This window comes from Rhineura floridana, chromosome 6, assembly GCF_030035675.1.
Source record: "Rhineura floridana isolate rRhiFlo1 chromosome 6, rRhiFlo1.hap2, whole genome shotgun sequence".
Lineage (NCBI taxonomy): Eukaryota > Metazoa > Chordata > Lepidosauria > Squamata > Rhineuridae > Rhineura > Rhineura floridana.
Genome location: NC_084485.1, coordinates 105,005,336 through 105,028,445, shown reverse-complemented (window position 1 = coordinate 105,028,445; position 23,110 = coordinate 105,005,336). Strand labels below are relative to the sequence as shown.

Below are 23,110 nucleotides of genomic sequence, written 5' to 3'. Positions count from 1 at the left end.
ACTTTTTCTCAATAAGGTATTTTAGTCACAGACATGACAAAAATATAATAAATCTATTAACAACAACAACTTTGGTGAAATGCAAGTTATTACAAATTGAAACATGGTTTGATATATAATGATCTATTTGTAACTGTACTATCTATCTATGTAGAAAACAAAAAAGATATTACTTAAAAATATAGCAAGTCCCCAGGAAGCCACATACTGGATAAAAAATTACAAAACATAAATTTTATTAGTTGCTAAAACTTGATTACACAAAAATGTAATTTTGTTATTACAAAACAAATAGTCATATACAAATAAATCCTATTCCATTCCAATTTCCTTTGATATAAAATCAAACCATTAGGCAGACCAGCCTTTCCCATTCTGTGTCCTCCAGATATTTTGATCCACAACTCTCATCATTCTCAGCCAGCATAGACAATGGTCTGCTGGAGGCCTGAGGTAGACCATTTCTCCCGTCATGTTATAATGGCTGCAGGTGGGTTTGGCTCCCGTAGGCCCTAGATAGTTAATAATAAATTGTCCCCTTTTATTATTATTATTATTATAGTGAATTTATAGTTTGTCATGTTTGTGACTTCATAGTTTCATGCTTGAAACACATAAGGTATTTCATTTAACAATAAAGATCTCTCTGCATTGGCTCTTCTGCATCTGTTGTGGGATGCAGCCTTCCTGTTGCACTAGTAACTCCATGTTTGGCACATGCACTCAGTGGTATAGCAGCCACTTAAAGCAAAACTGAGCATCTTTCCCCATGGAGGAGAATGTTCTGGTGTTTTTTTTTTAAGACTTATAAGAATTAGTTAGGACCTGTATCAATGGAACTTTAAGACTCTCTTTTCCACTCTATATACTGCACTCTTTTGTACAAGACTGATGATCCAGTTCCTACACTCACCTTGGGGTGGTAAAAGTCATTAGGAGATGTTTGTTCTACCTATTTAACACTGTAAATGTACTTCTGGATATATTCAGATATAATGACAAACATAAGAAAGGGGGCACTATAGAAATGCCCTTGTTCTCTGTGATTGCCAACCTGACCTATAAACGCAAAAGAATTGAGCAAGACTGCATTTGAAGATCTCATCATCTCCTGTGTGTGTTATAAAGGAAGGCACAACTGAGACCCACTCACCCTCTAGATAGGACATGGTGTTGTTCTCATCAATTGTATTCAGTTACTGTAAGTCAGGTATTTTCTGCAATTGATGGATTTCAGCAGCAACTACCAAGTATTCCTAACAAAGGAGCATATTTCTAAGATTCAATATGTGAAACTGGCAAGGTAAAAATCTGGTGATGACTTTACTACCTCAAAAGTGAACATGAGAATCAGGCCTAGGGTGACAAGCTGGAAAACCCAGCCAGTGTGATGTAGAGGGTGTACAAGTTGGTAGTCATTTTTCAGCCTATCCATCCACCCCTAATGAAGAAGAAACAATATCCAAATATTCAAAATTAACTGCAAAAGGATTGTTGATACTTTGGAACATGCACGATTTGCTCTAAGAGCGACAAGAATTTTTATTGATAAGTTTCTCCTTAACTGTCACTTCTTGTGTCATTAATTATCCAGGTCAAGCAGATCAAAATCCATAAAGAAATTCAGAAAAACCAACCACTTTGGCTTGATTCTATATTCCTTAGTTGATAAATTCATATTTCAGAAAGTAAATCTGACATTGCAAGCACTGCTATTAAGCAGCTCCAGATTAAGGGAAATATGAATATGCTGCATTCATCAACTTTGCATTAATTTGCTATGTAGTTAATATACATCACTACTGTTTTCTGACTTAGTAAAAAGTTTAATTATTGCTTCAGATTTTGAAAAGATAAATATTCAATCCAATTATACTTTGGACTATTATGAAGTGGATTTGATTATGTGCACAACCCACTGGAAACTTCCATGCAGAAATTGACAGGATTATAGCACAACTGCTATAATTTTCTGCTTATTTCTGCAGGACTTATGTACCAGCTGATTATTTTGGATGCTATTTATAATCAACTTGAATAAATAAAACAAATAAATAATAACTGGAAACAAATGAATAAATTTAGAAAGTACTGGTGTTACCTAGTCTGTGTTTCCTGGTCTGTGGCTGTCACAATGCAAACCTGAACTGAATATTTAAACTATTAATTAGCAAAATTAAAATAGCTGAAATCCTTTACATCCAAATTACTGTAGACATTTCATTTTGCTAATTAATACTTTCATTTATGTTCATTTGTGCCCATGACAACATTAAGAAACAATTTAAATGGTTTTGTATGCATTTCTGCGTCAGTAACTTAAATCTGTGAGCACTGCAGTTGGCTTAGTAGTTTATCTGCAATTTTTGGATAACATTTTAAATCACTGATGTTTGCTGGAGCAATATATTACAGGAAGTAAAGGAACAACAAGCCTGTTTCTGATTATGTTTTTGAGATCATATAAGGCCTGGCCTACACATACAGCTGACTGTGGTGGTAGAATGGACAGCACTTACTCAGATCGGAGGGAGTCCAGGAATTTATATTGTAAGTGTTTCTCCATGTTAAAATCTCACTTCAAATATTTATGTTAACGGGAAGCATATAAATTTATTATCATCATCATGGCAGGCATTTTACCCTTATCATTTATCTTGTTTTGTATTCTGGGAAGTTGTTTACAAAGGACAGTATTCGGACTTTCCCAGGAGGATTCCTCCGCCTGTGTAGCTCTGAGACGGGCTCCCATCTTAGATGAAACTTTTTCAGCTATAAATTCAGTCAGAAGGGTCTTTTCTGACTGGGGATAATTTCTTCCGGATAAGGAAGAAATGTGAGATTTCCCACATAGCTTTGTCGTGACTGTTGGAGTCTGGAATTCATCAGAATTGTCTGCAAAAGAAAGGCTTCCAGCTGCTCAGATGGAGCGAGGATTTCTATGCTAGCTCAGCTGAATAAGTGACCCTTTTTTTTTCTTTAAAGAACAACGGACTAACAGGCGAGCATCCTCCTGTCTATGCTTATCATTTTCTTATCTATACAGCTAAAGAGATTTGTCAAAGTAACAGCAATTAAGATAACCTAGGTGAGTTAAGACTTTCCTTCTTTACTCACGGAACTAAGGGGGAAGAAAATTAAAATAGCCTATCTTTCTTTTATTGCAAAAAGCTGATATGGAAAATAGCATTTTAAAGATTACAACGGATGAGGGATTTCTGATTGGAATCTTTTTGATTTATAAGGCTTTTGTGTAATATATGCATGGGACTATTTTTCCTGATCTACTTTTTTTTTTGACGAATCTGCTCATTCTCTTTGCTACTAGCTATTTGGACGCTGTGAACTAAAGCTGTTTTTGCACTTCTGGGCATATAAGAGATAAGGGCTATCTAGCGTGTGACGTCAGTTGGTTGGAAAGATTAACTCCTTTGCAACTGGATAAAGAAATAAACTGCTCTTTGCTTGGGACATTGAAAATTGAAGGAGTTTTGTTCCTTTCGCTTTAAGAATGACAATTAAGAAGATCATGGATGTACAAGAAGGGACTTTATATTTAGACATGTTTCAGAAAATAATGAATGAGATTAAGTCAATAAAACAAGAACTGAGAAATAATAGACAAGCGTGGAAAATTGAATTTCAGGAAATGAGACAGGAGCTGAAAGAAATTCAGGATTCTGTGAGAAAGGAGAATAAAGATAGATCTGGAAAACCAAAAAAAGATGAAAGAGAAATTAAAGGCAAGGTTCAAACTTTGGAGATTGGATTAAATATGGACATGAAAAAAGATTTGGATTTCCTGGCTCTGACGGATCTTGGAGACAAATATTACAGTTTGGAATTCAGCGCTGTCCCTGAAGGAATTGAAGAGATTGGAGATAAAGATATTATCGGTTCAAAAAAATTCCTGGACTGGAAGGATATGATGGATCTTGAAATGGAGAAAGTTAACAGAATTAATCCCTGTTTTGTGTCAATGGAAAAATCTTCAAGAGATGTACTAGTGTATCATGTGGAAAAGAGGAACAGAGATGCGGCTTTGCAGCAATACTTCAGTGATACGTTCGGAATTCATGGCAAGAAAATATCTGTGATGGAGGAAATTCCTATCAGACTTTTATTATATGACTATGACAGCAAGATTTTTGGATGCGTGGAGATGGAAGATGGACCTAATATGGATAAAGACAGAAGAGCAATTTGAAATTACTGGACTTAGTAGACTTGATGAGTTGGATTAATTGACATCTTTATTTAGGAAAAAAAATTGATTGATATATATCTCAAGGATTGGAAACTTCTCTTTGACTTTTTGTGGAAGATTAAAATGATATGATGTTAATGAGATTTGAAACCAATTAAGATAACCGCTGGAGGAAGGCGATTTTATAATCTATTAAGAGATAGGTTTGTTATATATTATAGACTTATAGCTGAACTATGACAAATCGGAAGTCAATATTTTTATATATTTTTTTCTCTTTTCTTTTCTTTTTTTATTGTATTAGTTATTGATTTGTGTTTTTTTTTCTTTTTGTATTGTTTTGGTTTTGAAAATTTGAATAAAAAATTAATTGAAAAAAAAAACAAAGGACAGTATTCAAAAGTATCCTCAGCTGTATTCTGAATTGGTACAATCAATTCTATGATATCATTCTGCTGCATGTATAGACCCAGAACTTGTCATGATTTACACCAGGATGTTTTAGTGGGCCCTTGGGGAAGAGGTGCTCAAAGGCTCCAGCCCTTCCTCATTGTTCTCACTACTGCACATTTACTTGCACTCTCCCTTTGGCCCCTATGTGCATAACCACCCAGAGGGGGAAGGCAAAGCAAGAGGATGGTTGCTTTTTCTTTTTGCCACTACTGGCTGGCTTAGGTGGCACAGGTAGTGACAGCAAGGAGGTGAAAAAGTAGAGCCAGGGGGCAGCAGGCTAGTAATGGGGTGTAGGCCTTGGCAAGTGCCCAAGAATGCTAACCCCTCTTCCAGGGCCTAGAATGCATGATCCACCAAGAGGGGATTTCGGTACCCTTTCTGGAACCTGGAAAGTCTTACCATTCCCAGAATATTTCCCCAAATGTGCATGGTCAGAAAATTATAATGACTAGGGGTGCAATCCACCTAGTAGATGTCAGGCTGAGGGGCTTCAGGATGTGGCGCAGGTGTGGTGGAAGAGCGTTGGTGGTGATGGGCTCTGCTGGCAGAGCCCCTGCCGCCGGCACAGCTGAGGAACTCTGACACCACCCGGGCATAGCCTGCTCAGCTGAGACTGGCACAAGTGGTGCCAGTGGGCATTCCGGGGGGATGTCAGGATGGAACCAAGAGGTAAAGGATTTCGTCACATCCTGAGCCTGTTTGGCTTGCTCCTCAGGCCCTACATCCCAGCACCTGATATGCTGGGAAAAGGGGTGGCAGAAGGATACATGCAGTTCATTTCCTTCTGCCGCACCCTGCTGGCACAGCCAGCATCCTTTCTTCCCAGTGGTGCCTGAATAGAGGTTGGATGTGGCTCCACTTCCACCAGCCTCCTATGAGTTGGATTGTGTACTAGATATTAGAAGGTAAAGCATGTTAACAAACAAGCTGTGGAATAGTGAAAGGCAGATCTGGTTCTCCTCCCCCCCCCCCCCATGAAAACAAATCTACCTGTCTGGTCTAAATACTGAGAATTTTGTCTGCAGATTATTTGAATGCAAAGGCCATGCATCCAGAAATCAATATATATTCTATTCAGAATACAGCTGGAATTATAAGGCCTCTGTTGTTGTTATAATTATTATATAGTAATAATCTATATTCTGCAGAGAATACAGCTGAAACTGGAGGACCTCAGTTATGATAGCTGCAGAGGGGAAAATGTTATCTTCAGCTACCTGTGAAAAGATCGAGTATAATGAAACATTGAGATGTGGTCAGGTTTGAATGAGAAAATAGCTCACATTTCAAATTTGATGCATTTTTTCTCTTTCAGCATTACCTGAAGAATGTAGGGAGCTGGAACAATATTGATGTGAGGGTTTAACCTTTCCTTGCCACATCATTTCCCCAATCTATATCACCCCCCCCAGTTACTATTAGCCTGCTGCAGAAAAAATACAACTACTTTTTTTTTTTAATTTTGCTGTGAGGCTAATTTTAGCTTTAGGGGTGAAATTGTAGATCAGGAAAACAGTACAAAGGAAAAGGCTAACCCCCTTGTTACTCTCATCAAATTCAAAAGGGCCTCTTCAGTGATTTTTAATAAAAAATAAAAAATATTATGAGATCAAGTCATGATTCTCCCATGTCACATGTAGTTTTGCCTTTAACCAAAGCCCTCTGACTGCAGCTAAACAATGAATACTACTGCAGAGTAGTTTTTTAAAAAAATATTCCAATAGAATTTAGAACTTCAGTGAATGCCATTAATATGGCTATTGAAAAAAGGTATTCTGAAAATTCATGCCAAGAATACAGTTTTCAGAATTATTACTTTGATGCTGAAACCAAATACTATTTCAGAGATATGGGGATACTGAAATACTCAGGAAATTCCCATTATTATGATCTGTTTAATATACATTACCTAAGGCAATAAGATGACATTGCTTCAGCTTTCTGACTTAGCATATGATTCAGTAAGGCCTGAAGTTGTAACAACCATTTTAATTTACAATTTTATGCAAAGTTACTTTCAAATTGCTATCCCGGATACCAACCCAGATTCTTTAAGTGCCCCAGAAGCTCTGTTAAACTGACAAAAGAATTTCTGTATTTCTTGGGAGTTAACACGTTCTTGTGTGCCACATGAGTATATTCTGAAAAGCACATGTGGCAACGACACATATATGAAACTGAAACAGGGCCAGTCTTATGCATTGTAATGCCCTACAAGCAAACATATTGCAACCAGTACTGCACCAGTGAATCCTTCCGTTTCCAGGGCCAAGTGCTTTCATCCCACACTTTACATCTCCATTTTGTGCTTCACCAGACAAGCAAAAACTCCATTGCAGGAGCGTGTTTTTGTTATTTTCTTAACAAAAGTTCCCATTGCCAGAGAGACAATTAATTTATAAAAGTGAAACAAATCCTGGACAATAATAATAGATTTGATATAAACTCAGCGAGAAGTTGTAAATATGGACTCCGATGCCATTCCATGGGCCAGTTCACAAAACTAGTCACTGGTTGTTAACAAATCACAATGTTAAGGACTACCTTCTCCCTTACAAAGCTGCCCACCTTGCTTCATGTCCTGCTGCCATCAGAGGGCCCACTTAGTAGTTGTAGCACTTAAGAGTGTAGAACTCCCTCCCCTGAGAGGCGCATGTGTCCCTTATGCTACAGGCTTTTGGACAAGCTGTTAAGATTATTTTGTTTCATCAGACCTTTGGCCTTGACTGATCTACTGTCACTGTGACTTTTAGTATTTTTCAAATAGGACAGGGGGTGCAGCTACTGCTGTTGCTTGCTTTTATTGTTTCAAAATTGTATGTTTTATTTGTTCTAATTTTGTAAGCTACTTCAAAGGCCTCTTGATGGCAAAGCAGCCTATAAATACTAACACACACAAATAAGATTAAGACCAACTCTGCATAAGCTTGTCTCTTTTTAATAAGTATCTTGTCTAGTAATAAGATAGGAAAGTTCCACTGAGTAAAGTGGAACTTGTAAACAATCTTGCAAACTTAATGTTGGCAGCAGAAAGCGGCACTGATCCGATCATGTCTGAAAAACCCCACGGTGGACCCATTGCTTTGTGACAACTACTGCCTCATCGCAAATACCTCCTTTTTAGGGAAGGTGAACGAGAGGGTTGTGGCACAGCAATTGCAAGTACTCTTGGATGAAACAGATTATCATAACCCATTCCAATCTGGGTTCACGCCTGGTTAGGGAATGAATTGGCTTTGGTTGCCCTGACAAATGATCTTTATCAGGACGGGGGAGTGTGATCCTGTTATTCTTACTTGATCTCTCTGTGGCTTTTGATACCATTGACCATGGTCTCCTTCTGAACTGACTTGGTGAGATGGGTATCGGAGGCACTGTTTTACAGTGGTTCCATTCCTATCTCTAGGGTTATTTTCAGAGAATAGCATTGGGTGATTGTCTTTCAGCCCCCTGTCAGTTGTGCTATGGGGTGCTGTAGGGGGTACCATCTTGTCCCCAATGCTGTTTAATATAATTGAAGCCCTTGGGAGTGGTCATCAGGAGATTTGGGGTGAGGTGTCAGCAGTACACTGATGATACCCAGCTCTATTTTTTTGTAGCATCTGAATCGGGAGAGGCTGTACAAGCCCTGTACCAGTGCCTGGACTTGGTGGTGGGCTGGATGAGGGTAAATAACTGAGTCTGAATCCTAGCAAGCCGGAGGCACTGTGGGTTGGTGGCTTCCAAGTTCAGATAATTGATCAATTGCCTATTTTGGAAGGGGTCGTACTCCCTCTGAAATAGCAGGTTCATAGTCTGAGGGTGCTTCTGGATCCATCTGTGTTGCTAGAGGCCAAGGTGACCTCAGTTTCTAGGAGTGCCTTTTACCAGCTTTGTCTGGTAAAACAGCTGCGGCCATTTCTGGACCAGGATAGCCTGACCACTGTTGTCCATGCACAGGTAACCTCCAGGCTGGATTAATGTAATGCACTATGTGTAGCTCCCCTTGAAGTTGGTCTGGAAACTGCAGCTCGTGCAAAATGTACCATTGGTCTCACCTGAAAGGTGATTTTCATAGGAATGGGCCATCACTGTGGGAAATAGTTCCACCTATCGTGCAAAGGCAAGAATGTTTTTGAAGTCAAGACTAGGGACGTCATGCCCCTCCCACTCTCCAGTTCATTCGTAGCGAGTCTGAAAGAGATATCTAAAAATACAAGAACAAGGCCAACAGGCCCCCAGGAAAATAACATAATAGTCACATGCATAACAACATGACTCTAACATAACTACATAACATAACAGAACTAAAAGTCTTGACTACACTCTTACAATTAAATATAATATGGAAACAATAACATGTAACCCATTGATAAAATCACTAGTCATCCTCCAACTGGGAGGGTCGTGATGGCCCATTCCTATGAAAATCACCTTTCAGGTGAGACCAATGGTACATTTTCCATAGGAAGTGGGCCATCACTGTGGGATGTACCAAAGCAACCCATATAGGGAGGGACCACCCACATGTTAATCCTCATTAAGAACCTGTTGCAACACTCGTCTGCCAAAAGATGCATCAGCAGAGGCATAACGATCAATTTTATAATGCCTTATAAACGAGTGTGGGGAAGACCAGACTGCGGCCCTACAAATATCGGCAACAGGAGCATTAGTGGCAAAAGCAGCCGAGGTGGCAGCTGACCTGGTAGAATGAGCCATTATACTAGCTGGAACTGACAGCTTCAGGGACTCATATGCTAAAGTAATGCATGCCCTTAACCAACGGGATAAGGTAGGATTGGATACTTTATGCCCCATAGACCTTGGATGAAAGGATACAAACAGAGACTCCGTTCGTCGAATCTCTTGGGTCCTAGACAGGTAGGTCTTGAGAGCCCTCCGGACATCTAACGAATGCCAAGCCTTTTCAAGAGGATGGGTAGGATCCGGGCAAAAGGAAGGCAACACAATGTCCTGGTTGCAATGAAAAACTGAATCGACCTTGGGACGAAAGGAAGGGTCAGTCTTCAGCACAACAGAGTCCTTATGGAAGACGCAGAGGTGTCTAGCAGAAGACAATGCGCCCAACTCCGAAACGCGCCTGGCAGATGTGATTGCAATCAGAAACAGGACCTTGAAGGACAGTATGCATAGGGGCACAGTCCTGATGGGTTCAAACGGAGGGCGTTGCAAAGCCTGCAGGACTATCGGCAAACTCCATGAGGGGAACCGATGGACAACAGCCGGAGAGCGTAGGGCGACTCCCTTCAAAAAACGTTTGATGAACGGATGTGAGGAAATATGATCTCCAGGAGAGGAAACTGAGAGAATAGATGACAGAGTAGATGCATGTCGACGTAGAGTGTTGGGTCGAAGTCCCATCATAAAGCCACTATGGAGAAATTGGAGCACCTGGTGCACACTGGCCTGGGATGGATCGTGGTGGTGGGACTGACACCACTTAGAGAAAGCCACCCAGGTATGTTGATAAATTCGAGTGGTAGATGGTCTTCTCGAGGCCAAAATAATATCAATCACAGCGTCAGACAGTCCAGCTGACCTCAAGTGTCTCCGTTCAAACGCCACGCTGTTAGATTGAGCCAAGTAGGGTCTTGGTGCAGTACTGGACCCTGGGATAGGAGGTCTGGCGTTACTGGAAGTGTCCAAGGATCCATCATTGACATTGCCAGAAGATCTGAGAACCACGGTCGGCGTGGCCAAAATGGTGCTATCAGAACCAGCTGTGCCCTTTCGGTTCGCGCCTTCCTCAAGGTTTTGGCTAACAATGGTATGGGAGGAAAGGCGTACAATAGACCGTCTGGCCACGGTGTTGTCAGAGCATCCACTGCTTCTGCTGTTGAGTCCAGGTATCGGGCAAAGTACCATGGAAGCTGGCAATTGTGACTGGAAGCAAACAGGTCGACTGAGAGGGCGCCGAACCGACACTGGAGACGATGGAAAATGGCTGGATGAAGTTTCCATTCTCCCGGGAAGACCTGTTGTCTGCTGAGCCAGTCTGCTGTCACATTCCAAATCCCTCTGAGGTGCTCTGCTTTCAGGGATTGTAGATGTTGTTCTGCCCAGAGAAAGATGAGGGAGGCTAAGTCCTGCAGAGGACGAGACCTGGTGCCCCCCTGTCTGTTCAAATGTGATTTTACACACGTGTTGTCTGTTCGAATGAGCACATGATGCAAAGGGAACAGAGACTGAAAATGACATAGAGCCAAGTGGACAGCCTTTAGTTCCAGCCAGTTGATGCTTCGAGATTGCTCTGCGTTGGGCCAAACCCCTTGAACGTACTGGGAGTTGCAGTGGGCTCCCCAACCTATGAGGCTGGCGTCTGTGGTCACGACAGTTCTGCGGGGTTCTCTGAACGACGTGCCCTTGGAGAGATGTTGAACCTTGGTCCACCAGCGGAAGGAGAGGCCCAGAGTGGGGCTCAAACGAACTTTGCGATGGTTGGAGCTGGCAATGTCTTTTTGAAAAGGCAACAGAGTCCACTGAAGGGGCCGAGTGTGAGCTCGAGCCCAGGGCACAATGTGGATTGTGGAGATAAACATCCCGAGCGCTCTGGCGAGAAGCATGACGTCTGCGGATGTTTGTTGCATCAGGGACCTTGCGATGCTTGTGATGGCAGTGATGCGATCTGGAGCCAGGAAGACCATTGCCTGCAGGGTGTCCAACATTGCCCCAAGATGTAGTAGGCGTTGGGTTGGTTGGAGATGGCTTTTGTCGAAGTTGACAAGCCAGCCGTAGGTCTGCAAAACATTGAGGGTGATCATTAAATGATGATGAGCCAGCTCTTCAGACTTGGCCCGTATGAGCAGATCATCCAAATATGGGTAGATATGAACCCCTTGGGTCCGAAGGTAAGCCACTAGGATGAGTAGCACCTTGGAAAATACTCTTGGAGCAGAGGAGAGGCCAAATGGCATCGCTCTATATTGAAAATGTTGGTGGCCAAAAGCAAACCGAAGAAACTTTCTGTGGGCTATGCAAATGGGTACATGGAGATACGCTTCCTTAAGGTCGATAGAAGCCAGGAAGTCTCCTTCATGCAGACTCTCGGTAATGGAATGGAGAGATTCCATTTTGAACCTGCGGTATGTTACAAAACGGTTGACAAACTTGAGATCCAATACCGCCCTCCAAGATAAATCTCGTTTTGGCACAGCAAATAGGAGGGAGTACACCCCTTCCGATCTCTCAGTTGTGGGAACTGGCTCTATTGCCGCTATGTGCAAGAGGTGATGTATAGCTGTCTGCATGATGTTGTGCCTGGCTGGTGCCCTTGGGCAAGGAGACGGGTGGAATCTGTCTGATGGGGTTGCCCAGAACTCTATGGTATAGCCATAAGTGAAGAGGTCCCTGATCCAGGAGACCGTAGTAAGGCGCAGCCATCGATCTCCAAAATTAAGTAATCTGCCACCTATGGGGAGGGCGTTAATACTACTTGTGTAGGCGAGGACCTCCCCTATATGAGGACGATGAGTTGCCCCTGCGCCCTTGGTACTGACCTCTGCCCTGGAAGCGTCGGTTCCAGGAGCCCCTGAATGCGTTGGAATCATAGGGTCTGAAATCGCGGCCTCGTCCTCCTGGCCGCGTTCCTCGAAAGGGCTGGTTAGAACGAAAGGAGGGAAATCGCCTGAAGGGCCTGTGGTCGATGTTCTTGACTGTGGCTAGAACCGGTTTGTGGGCGTCTTTTGGATCAACCAGAACTGCCTTTAGAGCTTCCTCGCCGAAGAGTAGAGATCTGGAGTAAGGAGCCTTGGACAGGTTCAATCTGGCCGCTGAATCAGCTTGCCAGTGGCGAAGCCAGAGGGTGCGACGAGCGACTATTTGAGTCGTCATGGCTCGTGCCCCTAATTGGGTGGCATCCAAAGTGGCATCGGCCACAAAGGCTGCTGTCTTACGTAATTTCAATAGTGCTCTTTTGAAGGCGACAGGATCAGGGTTATCATCCTCTAGAAGTTCATCCATCCACATCATAGATGCTCTGGAGAAGATGGAGGCTGAGGCGGAGGCACGCATGGCTAGGGCAGTGGCCTCGTGGTTCTTGCGGAGGGCGAAGTCTATTCGACGCTCAGTAGTATCTTTTAGGTGGGATTCCCCTTCCCTGGGCAAGATAGATCGTGAAACGAGGCGAGCGATCGGTTCATCTATGCCAGGGACATCTAACTTGGTGGCGAAGTCTGGGGCTAGGGCGTAAAGTCTGTCAGCCATGTTCTTGAAGCGTCGAGCTTTGAGTGGGTGGGCCCATTCTTCGGAGGCTAATTTGGCAATTGGGTCCGGCACCGGGATGTAGTGTTCAGTAGGTGCAGGGGATTTGAGGACCTTGGCCCCTTTGAGAGCTGGGGCGGACGAAGTTGAAGGCGCAGTCTGGAGACCAAGGGTATGAAGTACCCTACGTGCGAGCGGTTGGTAATCTGAGGTATTGAACAAGCGATACGATGTATCCTCCTCATGATCTGAATAGTCGCTCCAGTCATCTCCTTCAACATGGTCAGTGAAAGTTAACTCCTCCGCATACGAGGCTTCGTCCGTACATCTGCCTCTGGCTACATCAAAGGGATCTGGTGAGCAGGAAGGATGAGCAGCATGGAACGCACGTTGGTCCATGTTGAGTGGGGGTATGGCAGGAACCTGTGGTAGTGACTGCATTCGTGTGAAATAAGCCAGCATGGCTTGGAGTTGGGAGAGGAAATCAGGAGACAGCTGCAGACCAGATGTGTGAGATGTATGTGCCTGGTGGGCTATTGTCTGAGGCGGTAAGCCAGAGGTAGGTTCGTTAGGCGAACCGTGAGGGGGAAAGCCAACAAACTCTTCCTCGTCAGAGGCAGTAGCAGGAGAATGGAAAATATCACTTATGTGTGTCTGTGCTGTGGTGGTTGTTGGCACCGAGACATAACGAGGGCGTTTTGGTTTACTGTGGCTGGAAAGATGTTTTGTCTTACCCAGTGCTTTGGCATGTCTGGTCTTAGACGTGTTAGTATGTTGTGGCTTGGCTGATTGTGGCATGTTTGGCTGATCTGGCACCATGTGTGTTGATGGTGACATGCCTGGCTGTTCTGCCATCTTATATGAACCTGGGTGCAGTACACTGCCACGGAGGGGGCAGGATGTAAAGACCCGAACTGGCACAGCGTACTACCACGGAGGGGGTAGGATACACTGGCAGATGGCGAATGCACTGCCACAGAGGGGGCAGAATGCACAGAGGTATCAGCGTTAATATAATATAGGCTGTTTAGAGTTGGCACACTCAGATTAGTGCTGTAGGCTGGGTTTTTGGCTTGTTCACGGCCCCATAGGGGGCAGGATATGTAATGTAAATCAGATTTGATACAAGTCAGCCACTGATATTAAAGCTCCAGCCTTGATAATGTAATCCAGCCACTAGGATTAAAGCTCCAGCCTTGATAAAATAATCCAGCCACTAGGATTAAAACTCCAGCCTTGATAATGTAATCCAGCCACTAGGATTAAAGGTCCAGCCTTGATAATACAATCCAGCCCACTAGGATTGGAGCTCCAGCCTTGATAATATAATTCAGCCACTATGATTACAGCCACAGTAATGTGTGTAAATCACTCGTGTGTAAATTAGTCAGCAGCACATATACACAAACGTACGGATAGATAGTCTGCAGGGGAGGTATCCGATACCAAGGGGAACAAAAAGGGCGGGAAATTCAAATTCTGAAAGAAAAAAATGGCGCCTGGAAAAAAGGAGCGGGAAAAAATGGCAGAGAGGGAAGAAGCAATGGCGGCCGTCGAAGGCGAACCGGAGGAAGGGCTGCCCAGCACGATCTCGCCAAAAACCGCAGTAGCGGCTCCAAAAAATCCCCGGAGAAAACAGGTAGGGGAAAAGACGGCAGCCACCGCAGAGAGAGCCGCCGTCGCGGTCTGTAAAGCCCTCAGTGGGATTTAAGCCACGTTGCGAGGGCGATCTGAGGCAGAGGGTTAACGGCGGGAGCTGCAGCTGCAAGCTCCCGCTGAGATCGGATAAGCCGCAGCCGCGGCAACCGATCAGGGGGGGGAGAAGTTAACAGCGATCAGAAGTGATCAGAAGCGATCAAAAGGGGAGAACCGCAGCCGCGGTCCTTGAGGGAGCCCCCTGGCTAAAGAGACAACAGAGCGGGGGGGGGCTAGAAACTGCCAAAACGAAGAGAGCCGCAGCCGCGGTCTCAGAGGGAGCCCCCAGTCAAGTAAATAAAATAGGTTGAATAGCTCTGAGGGAAGGGTGAGGAAGCCGCAGCCGCGGTCCCTGAGGGAACCCTCAGAGGCTAAACACAAACAGAAAAAGAGAAAGGGTTTAAGGACAAATACGAGACTTAGCTATGTGAAATTCCAATCTTGTTCGTACGAAGGCAAGAATGAACTGGAGAGTGGGAGGGGCATGACGTCCCTAGTCTTGACTTCAAAAACATTCTTGCCTTCGCACGATAGGTGGAACTATTTCCCACAGTGATGGCCCACTTCCTATGGAAAATGTGGAGGTGTGACTGCTACTGGGGCACGGTATCTCCAACATGTTACCCCGTTCTGAAAGAATTGCACTGGCTGCCCATTAGCTACCAGGCCAAGTTGAAGGTTCTAGTTTTGGTGTATAAAACCCTGTGCAGCTTGGGACCAGGATAGGTAAAAGATTGTCTTTCCCCTTATATATCCAGTTAATCACTGCGCTCTGCAGGTGAGTGCCTCCTGCAGATACCATACTGGACAACATAGGAAGTGGACCTTTAGTGTTGTGGCACTGACACTCTGGAATTCCCTCCCCTTAAATATTAGACAGGCACCATCTCTGTTACCTTTTCGGCATATTGAAGATCTTCCTCTTTCAACAAGCCTTTTAAGTAGAGACCTTATCCCAGTCTGCTTCTGTGCTGGAATTGCTTTTTAATATGTTTTTAAAGTTGTTTTTTTGAAGATCTTTTGTTTTAATATGTTTTAAAGTCTTTTGTTTTTTAAGATGTTTTAAAGTGCTTTTAGTGTTTTTGTTTGCCACCCTAGGCTCCTTCTGGGAGGAAGGGCAGGATAAAAATGTAATAAATAAATAAATAAATAAAAATGTTGCTAAACCAAATATGATTTAAAAAACCCACAACTTTTTAATAATAATTCTCAGTGGCAGTTCATGCCTACTAGACCTGGTGGGGATGCTAAAAGGTCACGGGGATGTGGGCAGTGAGAGGTCATGGGGGCACAGTCAAGTTGTTCTGGTTTCCCCCTCATCCTTCCTTGCAAAGATACAGTAGACACTTTACTGCTATTTTACAAATAGTTAGCACCTCACAAAACTGAAAAAATCTTACTTTGGTTCAGAAGGGGTCCCTGTTGTCATAGTTGCTTCTCTGCTGTGAAAAAAAAAAGTGTTGTGGGCTCCACCTGTTCTGATTCTCCCCTATCCTCCTCCTTTGTAAAGAAACAGTGGACACATAAATATTGCTATTTAATTAATATTTAGCACCTAAGTGTGTTATCTTGGTTGAGAAGGGGTCCATGCTATCACAATTTTTAGCATGAATTCATGCCACAATAACTGCACATTACTTAAGAGGTAAGCCCCACTGAATTCCATGGGAATTGCTTCCTGGTAAATATGTACAGCATTGCAGCCTGAACTGGTTCGTCTGAAAGGTGCCACACAGGACAGTTAACAAGGGGCCCCATATATTTCCAGATATATGAGAAAATATTAATCACCCACCTTCACCACTTTATTCATTTCTACATCTTTCCATAATGTGGAATAAAATACAGAGAAATTAAGTGGACTAGGACCAAGGAGCCCAGTGTTAAAATAACCACTTAGCTATGACGAAACTCATTGTGTGACCTAGTCACTGTCTCTCAGCCTAGGGTTGTTGTGAGGATAACATGGAGAAAATGAGACCAATGAATGCTACCTTGAGCTTCTTGGAAGAAAGGTTTAGTGGATATATATGTAACACTGATAAATAAGGAATAATCAAAATAAATATATATTTCCAGCCTGTTCATCCCTGAATTTGAATTGGGGAAGGTGTGAGGATGCAGGTTTGGAATCATGAAAAAATCCAACCTAAAAAACAAGCCCTAGTACAGATTCCAAAATAGGGGCCCTTTTCTTCTACAAAGGAACACATGAAATAAACTACCATAAAATAAGTCTTGTGCTATTTTCAAGACTAACCAATTTATTATGGTATAAGTTTTCATAGGCTACAAAAGATAATCTGAGCATGTGCAATTTAACCTCACTTAACTCATTGTTTTTGCTCACTTCCTGCCTTGGGACTGTTACCTGCCTTCCTGTCAGCCTTACTACTTTTTTTTTTTTTTTTTAAAAACCTCATTCACTCACTCACTCCCCACCCCCATCCTGCAAGCAAACAGGTTGTTGCAGCAAAGCACACACATAAAGAAACAGACTGAAGTTTCTCCTTTCAATTGTTTCCCCATTCATTCCCCAAAATAAATGCAAATACATTTTTTTAAAAAAAATAGTCTCATATTTATTATAGAAAGACAAGACTGAGACACACTATTGACTGTCACAGGTCTGAGCATGCTCAGAACCAATGTATGATTCCGATATAGGCTACATGGGCTGATCTTGAAGCAACCTGGACTCCTTCCTGACTCCCTAATTTGCTGTAGTGGCTGTGTTAGGCAGACCTCATAACAGATGGAGTAGGAGTCCTTCCTAAGAGGGCTGAGAAGCAGGCAGACCAAGGGGAGGGACTTCTTTACCAAAGCTACATTTATGGATTAGGATTGACTGAGTGGTGCAGAGAGCTGATTGGCCAGAGAAAAAGAAACTGATTGGCCAAAGAACAGTAGATTGGATGTTTGCAGAGCTTCTCTGAATTCAAATATAAGTATAAAATGTGCACAGCTTGGAAAAAGTTACTTTTTTGAACTACAGCTCCCATTAGCCCAATCCAGTGGCCATGCTGGCTGGTGCTGATGGGAGTTGTAGTTCAAAAAAGTAACTTTTTCAAGATCTGAAAATGTGTGTGGACAAGAAAGAGTGTGTGGCTCTGAGATTTGAGGAGGGGTTTTAAAAATGATTGATATTCTCATTGGGAGGGCTATGTCCCAGTAGCCCCAATGGACCAGCCTCCACTGATTGTTCTTTAACTGACATAATTTGGGCATGAGAATGTGTTGCAATGGCAAAAGTGGAGTCAGGCCACCACTTTTAAATTGTTAATTATTAACCTGCTAACTGTTTATCTCAGCTGGATCAATAGATAAAATAGACACATTCACACTGATGCGCCTTGGCTGTGAACATGGCTGTTGTGAACATAGCATTGTGGCCTAGGAATTGGAATAATACGATGTCTTGATATCCCTGCTGTGATTGTCCTGTTCTTTCGTGCAGAGTGATGAGGAGCTTACACAGGAGGAATCTGTGGAAAGCTGGATGTGCATCAGAGTGCTTCTGGTATAGTCATGATCACTGAAAAAAAAGTTAGGTGCAGACATGCCTTTCATTGTTGCAAAAGCAACTTAGACAGAAAGCTTTAAATCTGAACAGCAAGATATCTGTCTTATTTTTGCTAAGATCTATTTTGAATAAATGCCTAATCCTATAACAGTTGCGTCTCTTCTATGTTCTAATTATAATGAAGAACAGCAATGAATAGTGAAAACAAAGCACGGAAAAAGCTTGAACAAAAAAATCAAAAATTAACTGCAGGGAGAAATTGCCCAGGGCTCTCCCTTTTATTAGCAATAGTCAAAGTTACACATTCATAGCTTGCTTAAAGGTAAATTTTGTTTTGAGCATGAAGAAAAGTGTCCCTGGGCTAGCATGAATGTTTTGTAAACTTGGATAAGTTAACACAAAAATTCTAAAAATTGCAATATATTCATACTGCATCTCATTATAACCTAAAAATCAAACAAAACCCCTTACTCAAAAATATTTGGCTCTTTTGTGTTATTTTCCATTTTAATACCACATAGTCATAGTTAATGGGGGGGAAGCATGATACGGATCATTGCCCTGATTCCACCATTCTTTCTGACATCAGTTATGCACAGAAATCTCTCCAGCTAGCTTCAGTTTAAATCAAGCCAATGCAAAACACTCATGAAGGAGTAAAATACAAAGCTCCATATATTAACAATATATATTCAGGGACACAATGGGCAAACTTCATATTGATGTTTCACTGAAATAAAGTAATGAATGTAACTCTCCAGCTTGCAGAATCCAGTCCACAACTGGGCCAGAGGTGTAACAAGTGTCTAAACCTGGAAAACAAGCAACTTAGTCAGCTCTGGCATGCTAGCCATATCATCTCTCTACAAATCACCCTGCTCTTTCATGGGCCCCCAAGATTATTGAAGGCCCCTTCTTTCATGCCTCTTCACCACTTGGTTCATACCTACTCACAAGGGAATCAATTTTACCAGTGTAGAGTACTTTCTCTGCCACATTTGAATTTCCACTTGAGGTCATCTGAAGCTTATGGGCAGGCAGGGAAAAGAGCAATACTGCAGCATGCAAATGTGAAGGAGTATTTGCACTGAATCCATGCTTTTGTAAAATAAAATATCCTGCTTACCTGAATAATCTTATCACCAGGCTGGAGCAGGTTGGATGCTGGCCCGTCAGGCTGAACCCTAGTAACAAAGATACCCTATAAGTCAGAAGTAACAGAGGTTAGGAAACTATCACCAAGAACTAGGCTTAAGGTTTGTATATGAATTAAATGGATGACTGCAATAATTAATTAACCTATGTACTATGCTAACTACAAGTGATCCTACTTGCTGAATGTTTAAGGTTCTGTACTAAACAAAGTCCACTTATAATTTAGAAGCAGAAGCTTGTAATGAAACCAACAGTTCACTGTTGAAATATAGATCTGTCAATGTTCATTCTTATTTTCAGTGTGCTGGATTGTAAAACGGGACCTCTGAAGCCCTGCTGCACATGTATATGCTTTCCTTGTATTGCTTTGGATCTCTGCCACAAAATACAACCTACTACTTTATCTTGCCTACGACCATCACCGCTTTCTTGATTAGTATTTGTCTCCACAAAACAACAATTTTTTGTAAGAGTGATTAAAAATGAAAGACTATGAATTGGAACTGAATTTGCACAAAAGATTTACAGCTCATTCCTCTGAAAAAGGTACTGTAAGATGACTTTAAATCATGTGACCTATGACAAAAGTATAGGGAGACTCTGCACTGGATCCAAAAACCCCAAAGAGATTTATTTATCCAACTGTCAGAGACTGGAGGGATGGAACATCTAATGTAGTGCTTGTTCTTTATCCCTCATTTTATCCCATGCAACATCTCCACTGGTGCTCCAGTTTATATCATGATAGGGAACAGGATATTTTTCTCTCTATCGATCTGTCTCTCTTATCACTTTGATAGATGGTTTGTAGTCTGTATCCATAGTCACCCGATACTGCTATCTTTTTACAGGAAAGTTTTCAAGACCAGTTCTTTTTGAACTATGTTTCTCAGAACTTTCTCTTTACAGCATAGGAGATCATAGAATCTTTATCATAGAATAGTAGAGTTGGAAGGGGCTTATAAGGCCATCAAGTCCAACCCCCTGCTCAATGCAGGAATCCAAATCAAAGCATTCCCGACAGATGGCTGTCCAGCTGCCTCTTGAATGCCTCCAGTGTCGGAGAGCCCATTACCTCTCTAGGTAATTGATTCCATTGTTGTATGGCTCTAACAGTCAGGAAGTTTTTCCTGATGTCCAGTTGAAATCTGGCTTCCTGCAACTTGAGCCCATTATTCCGTGTCCTGCACTCTGGGATGACTGAGAAGAGATCCCAGGCCTCCTTTATGTGACAACCTTTCATGTACTTGAAGAGTGCTATCATATCTCCCCTCAGCCTTCTCTTCTCCAGGCTAAACATGCCCAGTTCTTTCAGTCTCTCCTCATAGGGCTTGGTTTCCAGTCCCCTTATCATCCTTGTTGCCCTCCTCTGAACCTGTTCCAGTTTGTCTGCATCCTCTTGAAGTGCGGAGACCAGAACTGGATGCAGTATTCCAGATGAAGCCTAACCAGTGCTGAATAGAGGGGAACTAATACTTCATGCGATTTGGAAACTATACTTCTGTTAATGCAGCCTAATATAGCACTTGCCTTTTTTGCAGCCACATCACACTGTTGGTTTATATTCAGCTTGTGATCAACAACAATTCCAAGATCCTTTTCACATGTCGTATTGCTGAGCCAAGTATCCCGCATCTTATAACTGTGCATTTGGTTTCTTTTTCCTAAGTGTAGAACTTTGCATTTATCCCTGTTGAATTGCATTCTGTTGTTTTCAGCCCAATGCTCCAGCCTATCAAGGTCCCTTTGAATTTTGCTTCTGTCTTCCACGGTATTAGCTATGCCCCCCCAATTTTGTATCATCTGTGAATTTGATAAGCATGCTCTGTACCTCCTCATCCAAGTTGTGAATAAAAATGTTGAAGAGCATCAGGCCCAGGACTGTGGTACCCCACTTGTTACTTCTGTCCAGTTTGAGAAGGAACCGTTGATAAGCAGTCTTTCAGTACGATTCTGGAGCCAACTGTGAATCCACCTGATAGTTGTTTCATCCAGCCCACATTTAGCTAGCTGCTAATCAGAATATCATGGGGCACTTTGTCAAAAGCTTTGCTGAAGTCGATATATATTATGTCCACAGCATTCCCACAGTCTACAAGGGAGGTTACCCGATCAAAAAATAAGATTGGTTTGACAGGATTTGTTCTTCATAAATCCATGTTGGTTCCTAGTAATCACTGCATTGTTTTCAAGGTGCTTACAGATTGACTGCTTGATAATCTGCTCCGAGTTTTTCCAGGGATTGATGTTAGGCTGACTGGTCTGTAGTTCCCCGGTTCCTCCTTTTTGCCCTTTCTGAAGATAGGGATAACATTAGCTCTCCTCCAGTCATCCAGCACTTCACCGGTCCTCCATGATTTCGCAAAGATAATAGACAGCGGTTCTGAGAGTTGTTCAGCCAGTTCCTTCAATACTCCAGGATGCAATTTATCAGGCCTTGCCGATTTGAACTCGTTCAAAGTGATTAGGTATTCCTTGACTGTTTGTCTATCAATCTCAAGCTCCAATCCTGCCCCTTCTCTTCATGTTTCCTGGGAGGGTCACAGATCCTTTTTTGGGAGAAGACTGAGCCAAAGGAGGAATTGAGGACTTCTGCCTTTTCTTTGTCATCTGTTATCATTTTGCCATCCTCATTGAGTAGCTGTGCCACCATTTCTTTTCTCTGTCTTTTACTATGGACATACCTGAAGAAAGCTTTTTTGTTGCTTTTAGCATCCCTCACTAGCCTCAGCTCATTCTCACCTTTAGCCTTCCTGCAATTCCGTGATACCTGCCTGTACTCTTCCTTTGTGGCCTGGCCTTCTTTCCATTTCCTGTATGTGTCCTTTTTGTTTTCAGGTCCTCTCTAAGCTAATATGTGCTATAGTTTCCTGTTTATTCAGTTGTATAGTTAATACAGCATTCTACCTGGAATACAAATATGCAGTATCACACCACTTGGTATTTTTATTCTGAATTTTTCACTAAGCACTATTCTTCATTTGTTGGATATTATCATCCATTATTATCATTCTTTGGTTTTCCGTGATCTGCTCAATGCTCTGAAATGTGTGTATATTTAGATTCTTCATATATTTTTTTTAATTTTGAGAGTGTACAACACATATAACAGAAAAGTGAGAGAGTCCATCAGGGCAATATCTGCAGATATATTGTGTACATAAATTTTAAACATGGAGGGGACAGAAAATCCATATGGGTCTAAAAGACAGCCAGATCATGTTCTCTCGGAAATAGCTCCCATTTCTTTCTGCTAACTTCAGTGGAACTTCCATTTCAAATGTATAGGCTTAGGTATCTAACTTGCAATTCCTCTCAATTTTCTCATACATTTTTCTCACTAAATACACAGTTTAAAAACATTTTAAATGTATTGCTAATATTAAATTGTGCTGTTCTGATCAGTGCCTTGAAATATTAGTGTGTGTTGCTAAGAGTGGTAGAAACATACCAACATAGAAAATATGTTAAGAAATAAAAAAGGAAAAACAACTCATGCAAAAAAAACAAAACTATTAGAGAAGAGAACAATGAATTAATTTATAACTATCTTTCACAAATACTCTGTTTCAGCTTCACAGGATACAGGCTGCTTTTGTTGTTCTACTTCTCATCTTAATTTTAAACTGTATGGACAATCTTCAGAACTCTAAATATTTGTGGGCACTGATAGGTAGCCTCAGTTTTACCTATCTTAAGCATGATTGCATGCGAGTAAATCCTACTGAACTCAATAAACATGCAAATGATCAAACCTGCCCTCCTCTTCCCCCTCCTGCCTGTTCCCATCTCCCTCCTCCCCTCCCCATCCCCTGTGTTCAGTTTCACCTATCCTAAGCATAATTGCAGGGGAGTAAATCCCACTGAACTCAATA

The 23,110-nt window shown here is 42.2% G+C and overlaps 1 protein-coding gene across 1 annotated transcript in view; it reads right to left on the bottom strand.

Moving 5' to 3' along the window:
- The window catches only part of LRRC7 (leucine rich repeat containing 7), a 436,741-nt gene that overhangs the window by 2,325 nt on the left and 411,306 nt on the right, over positions 1-23,110 (bottom strand). Inside the window, exon 26 of the mRNA XM_061633412.1 lies at positions 19,207-19,281. Coding sequence (XP_061489396.1) covers positions 19,207-19,281 — 75 coding nt within the window. The remainder of the gene's footprint in view (positions 1-19,206; positions 19,282-23,110) is intronic.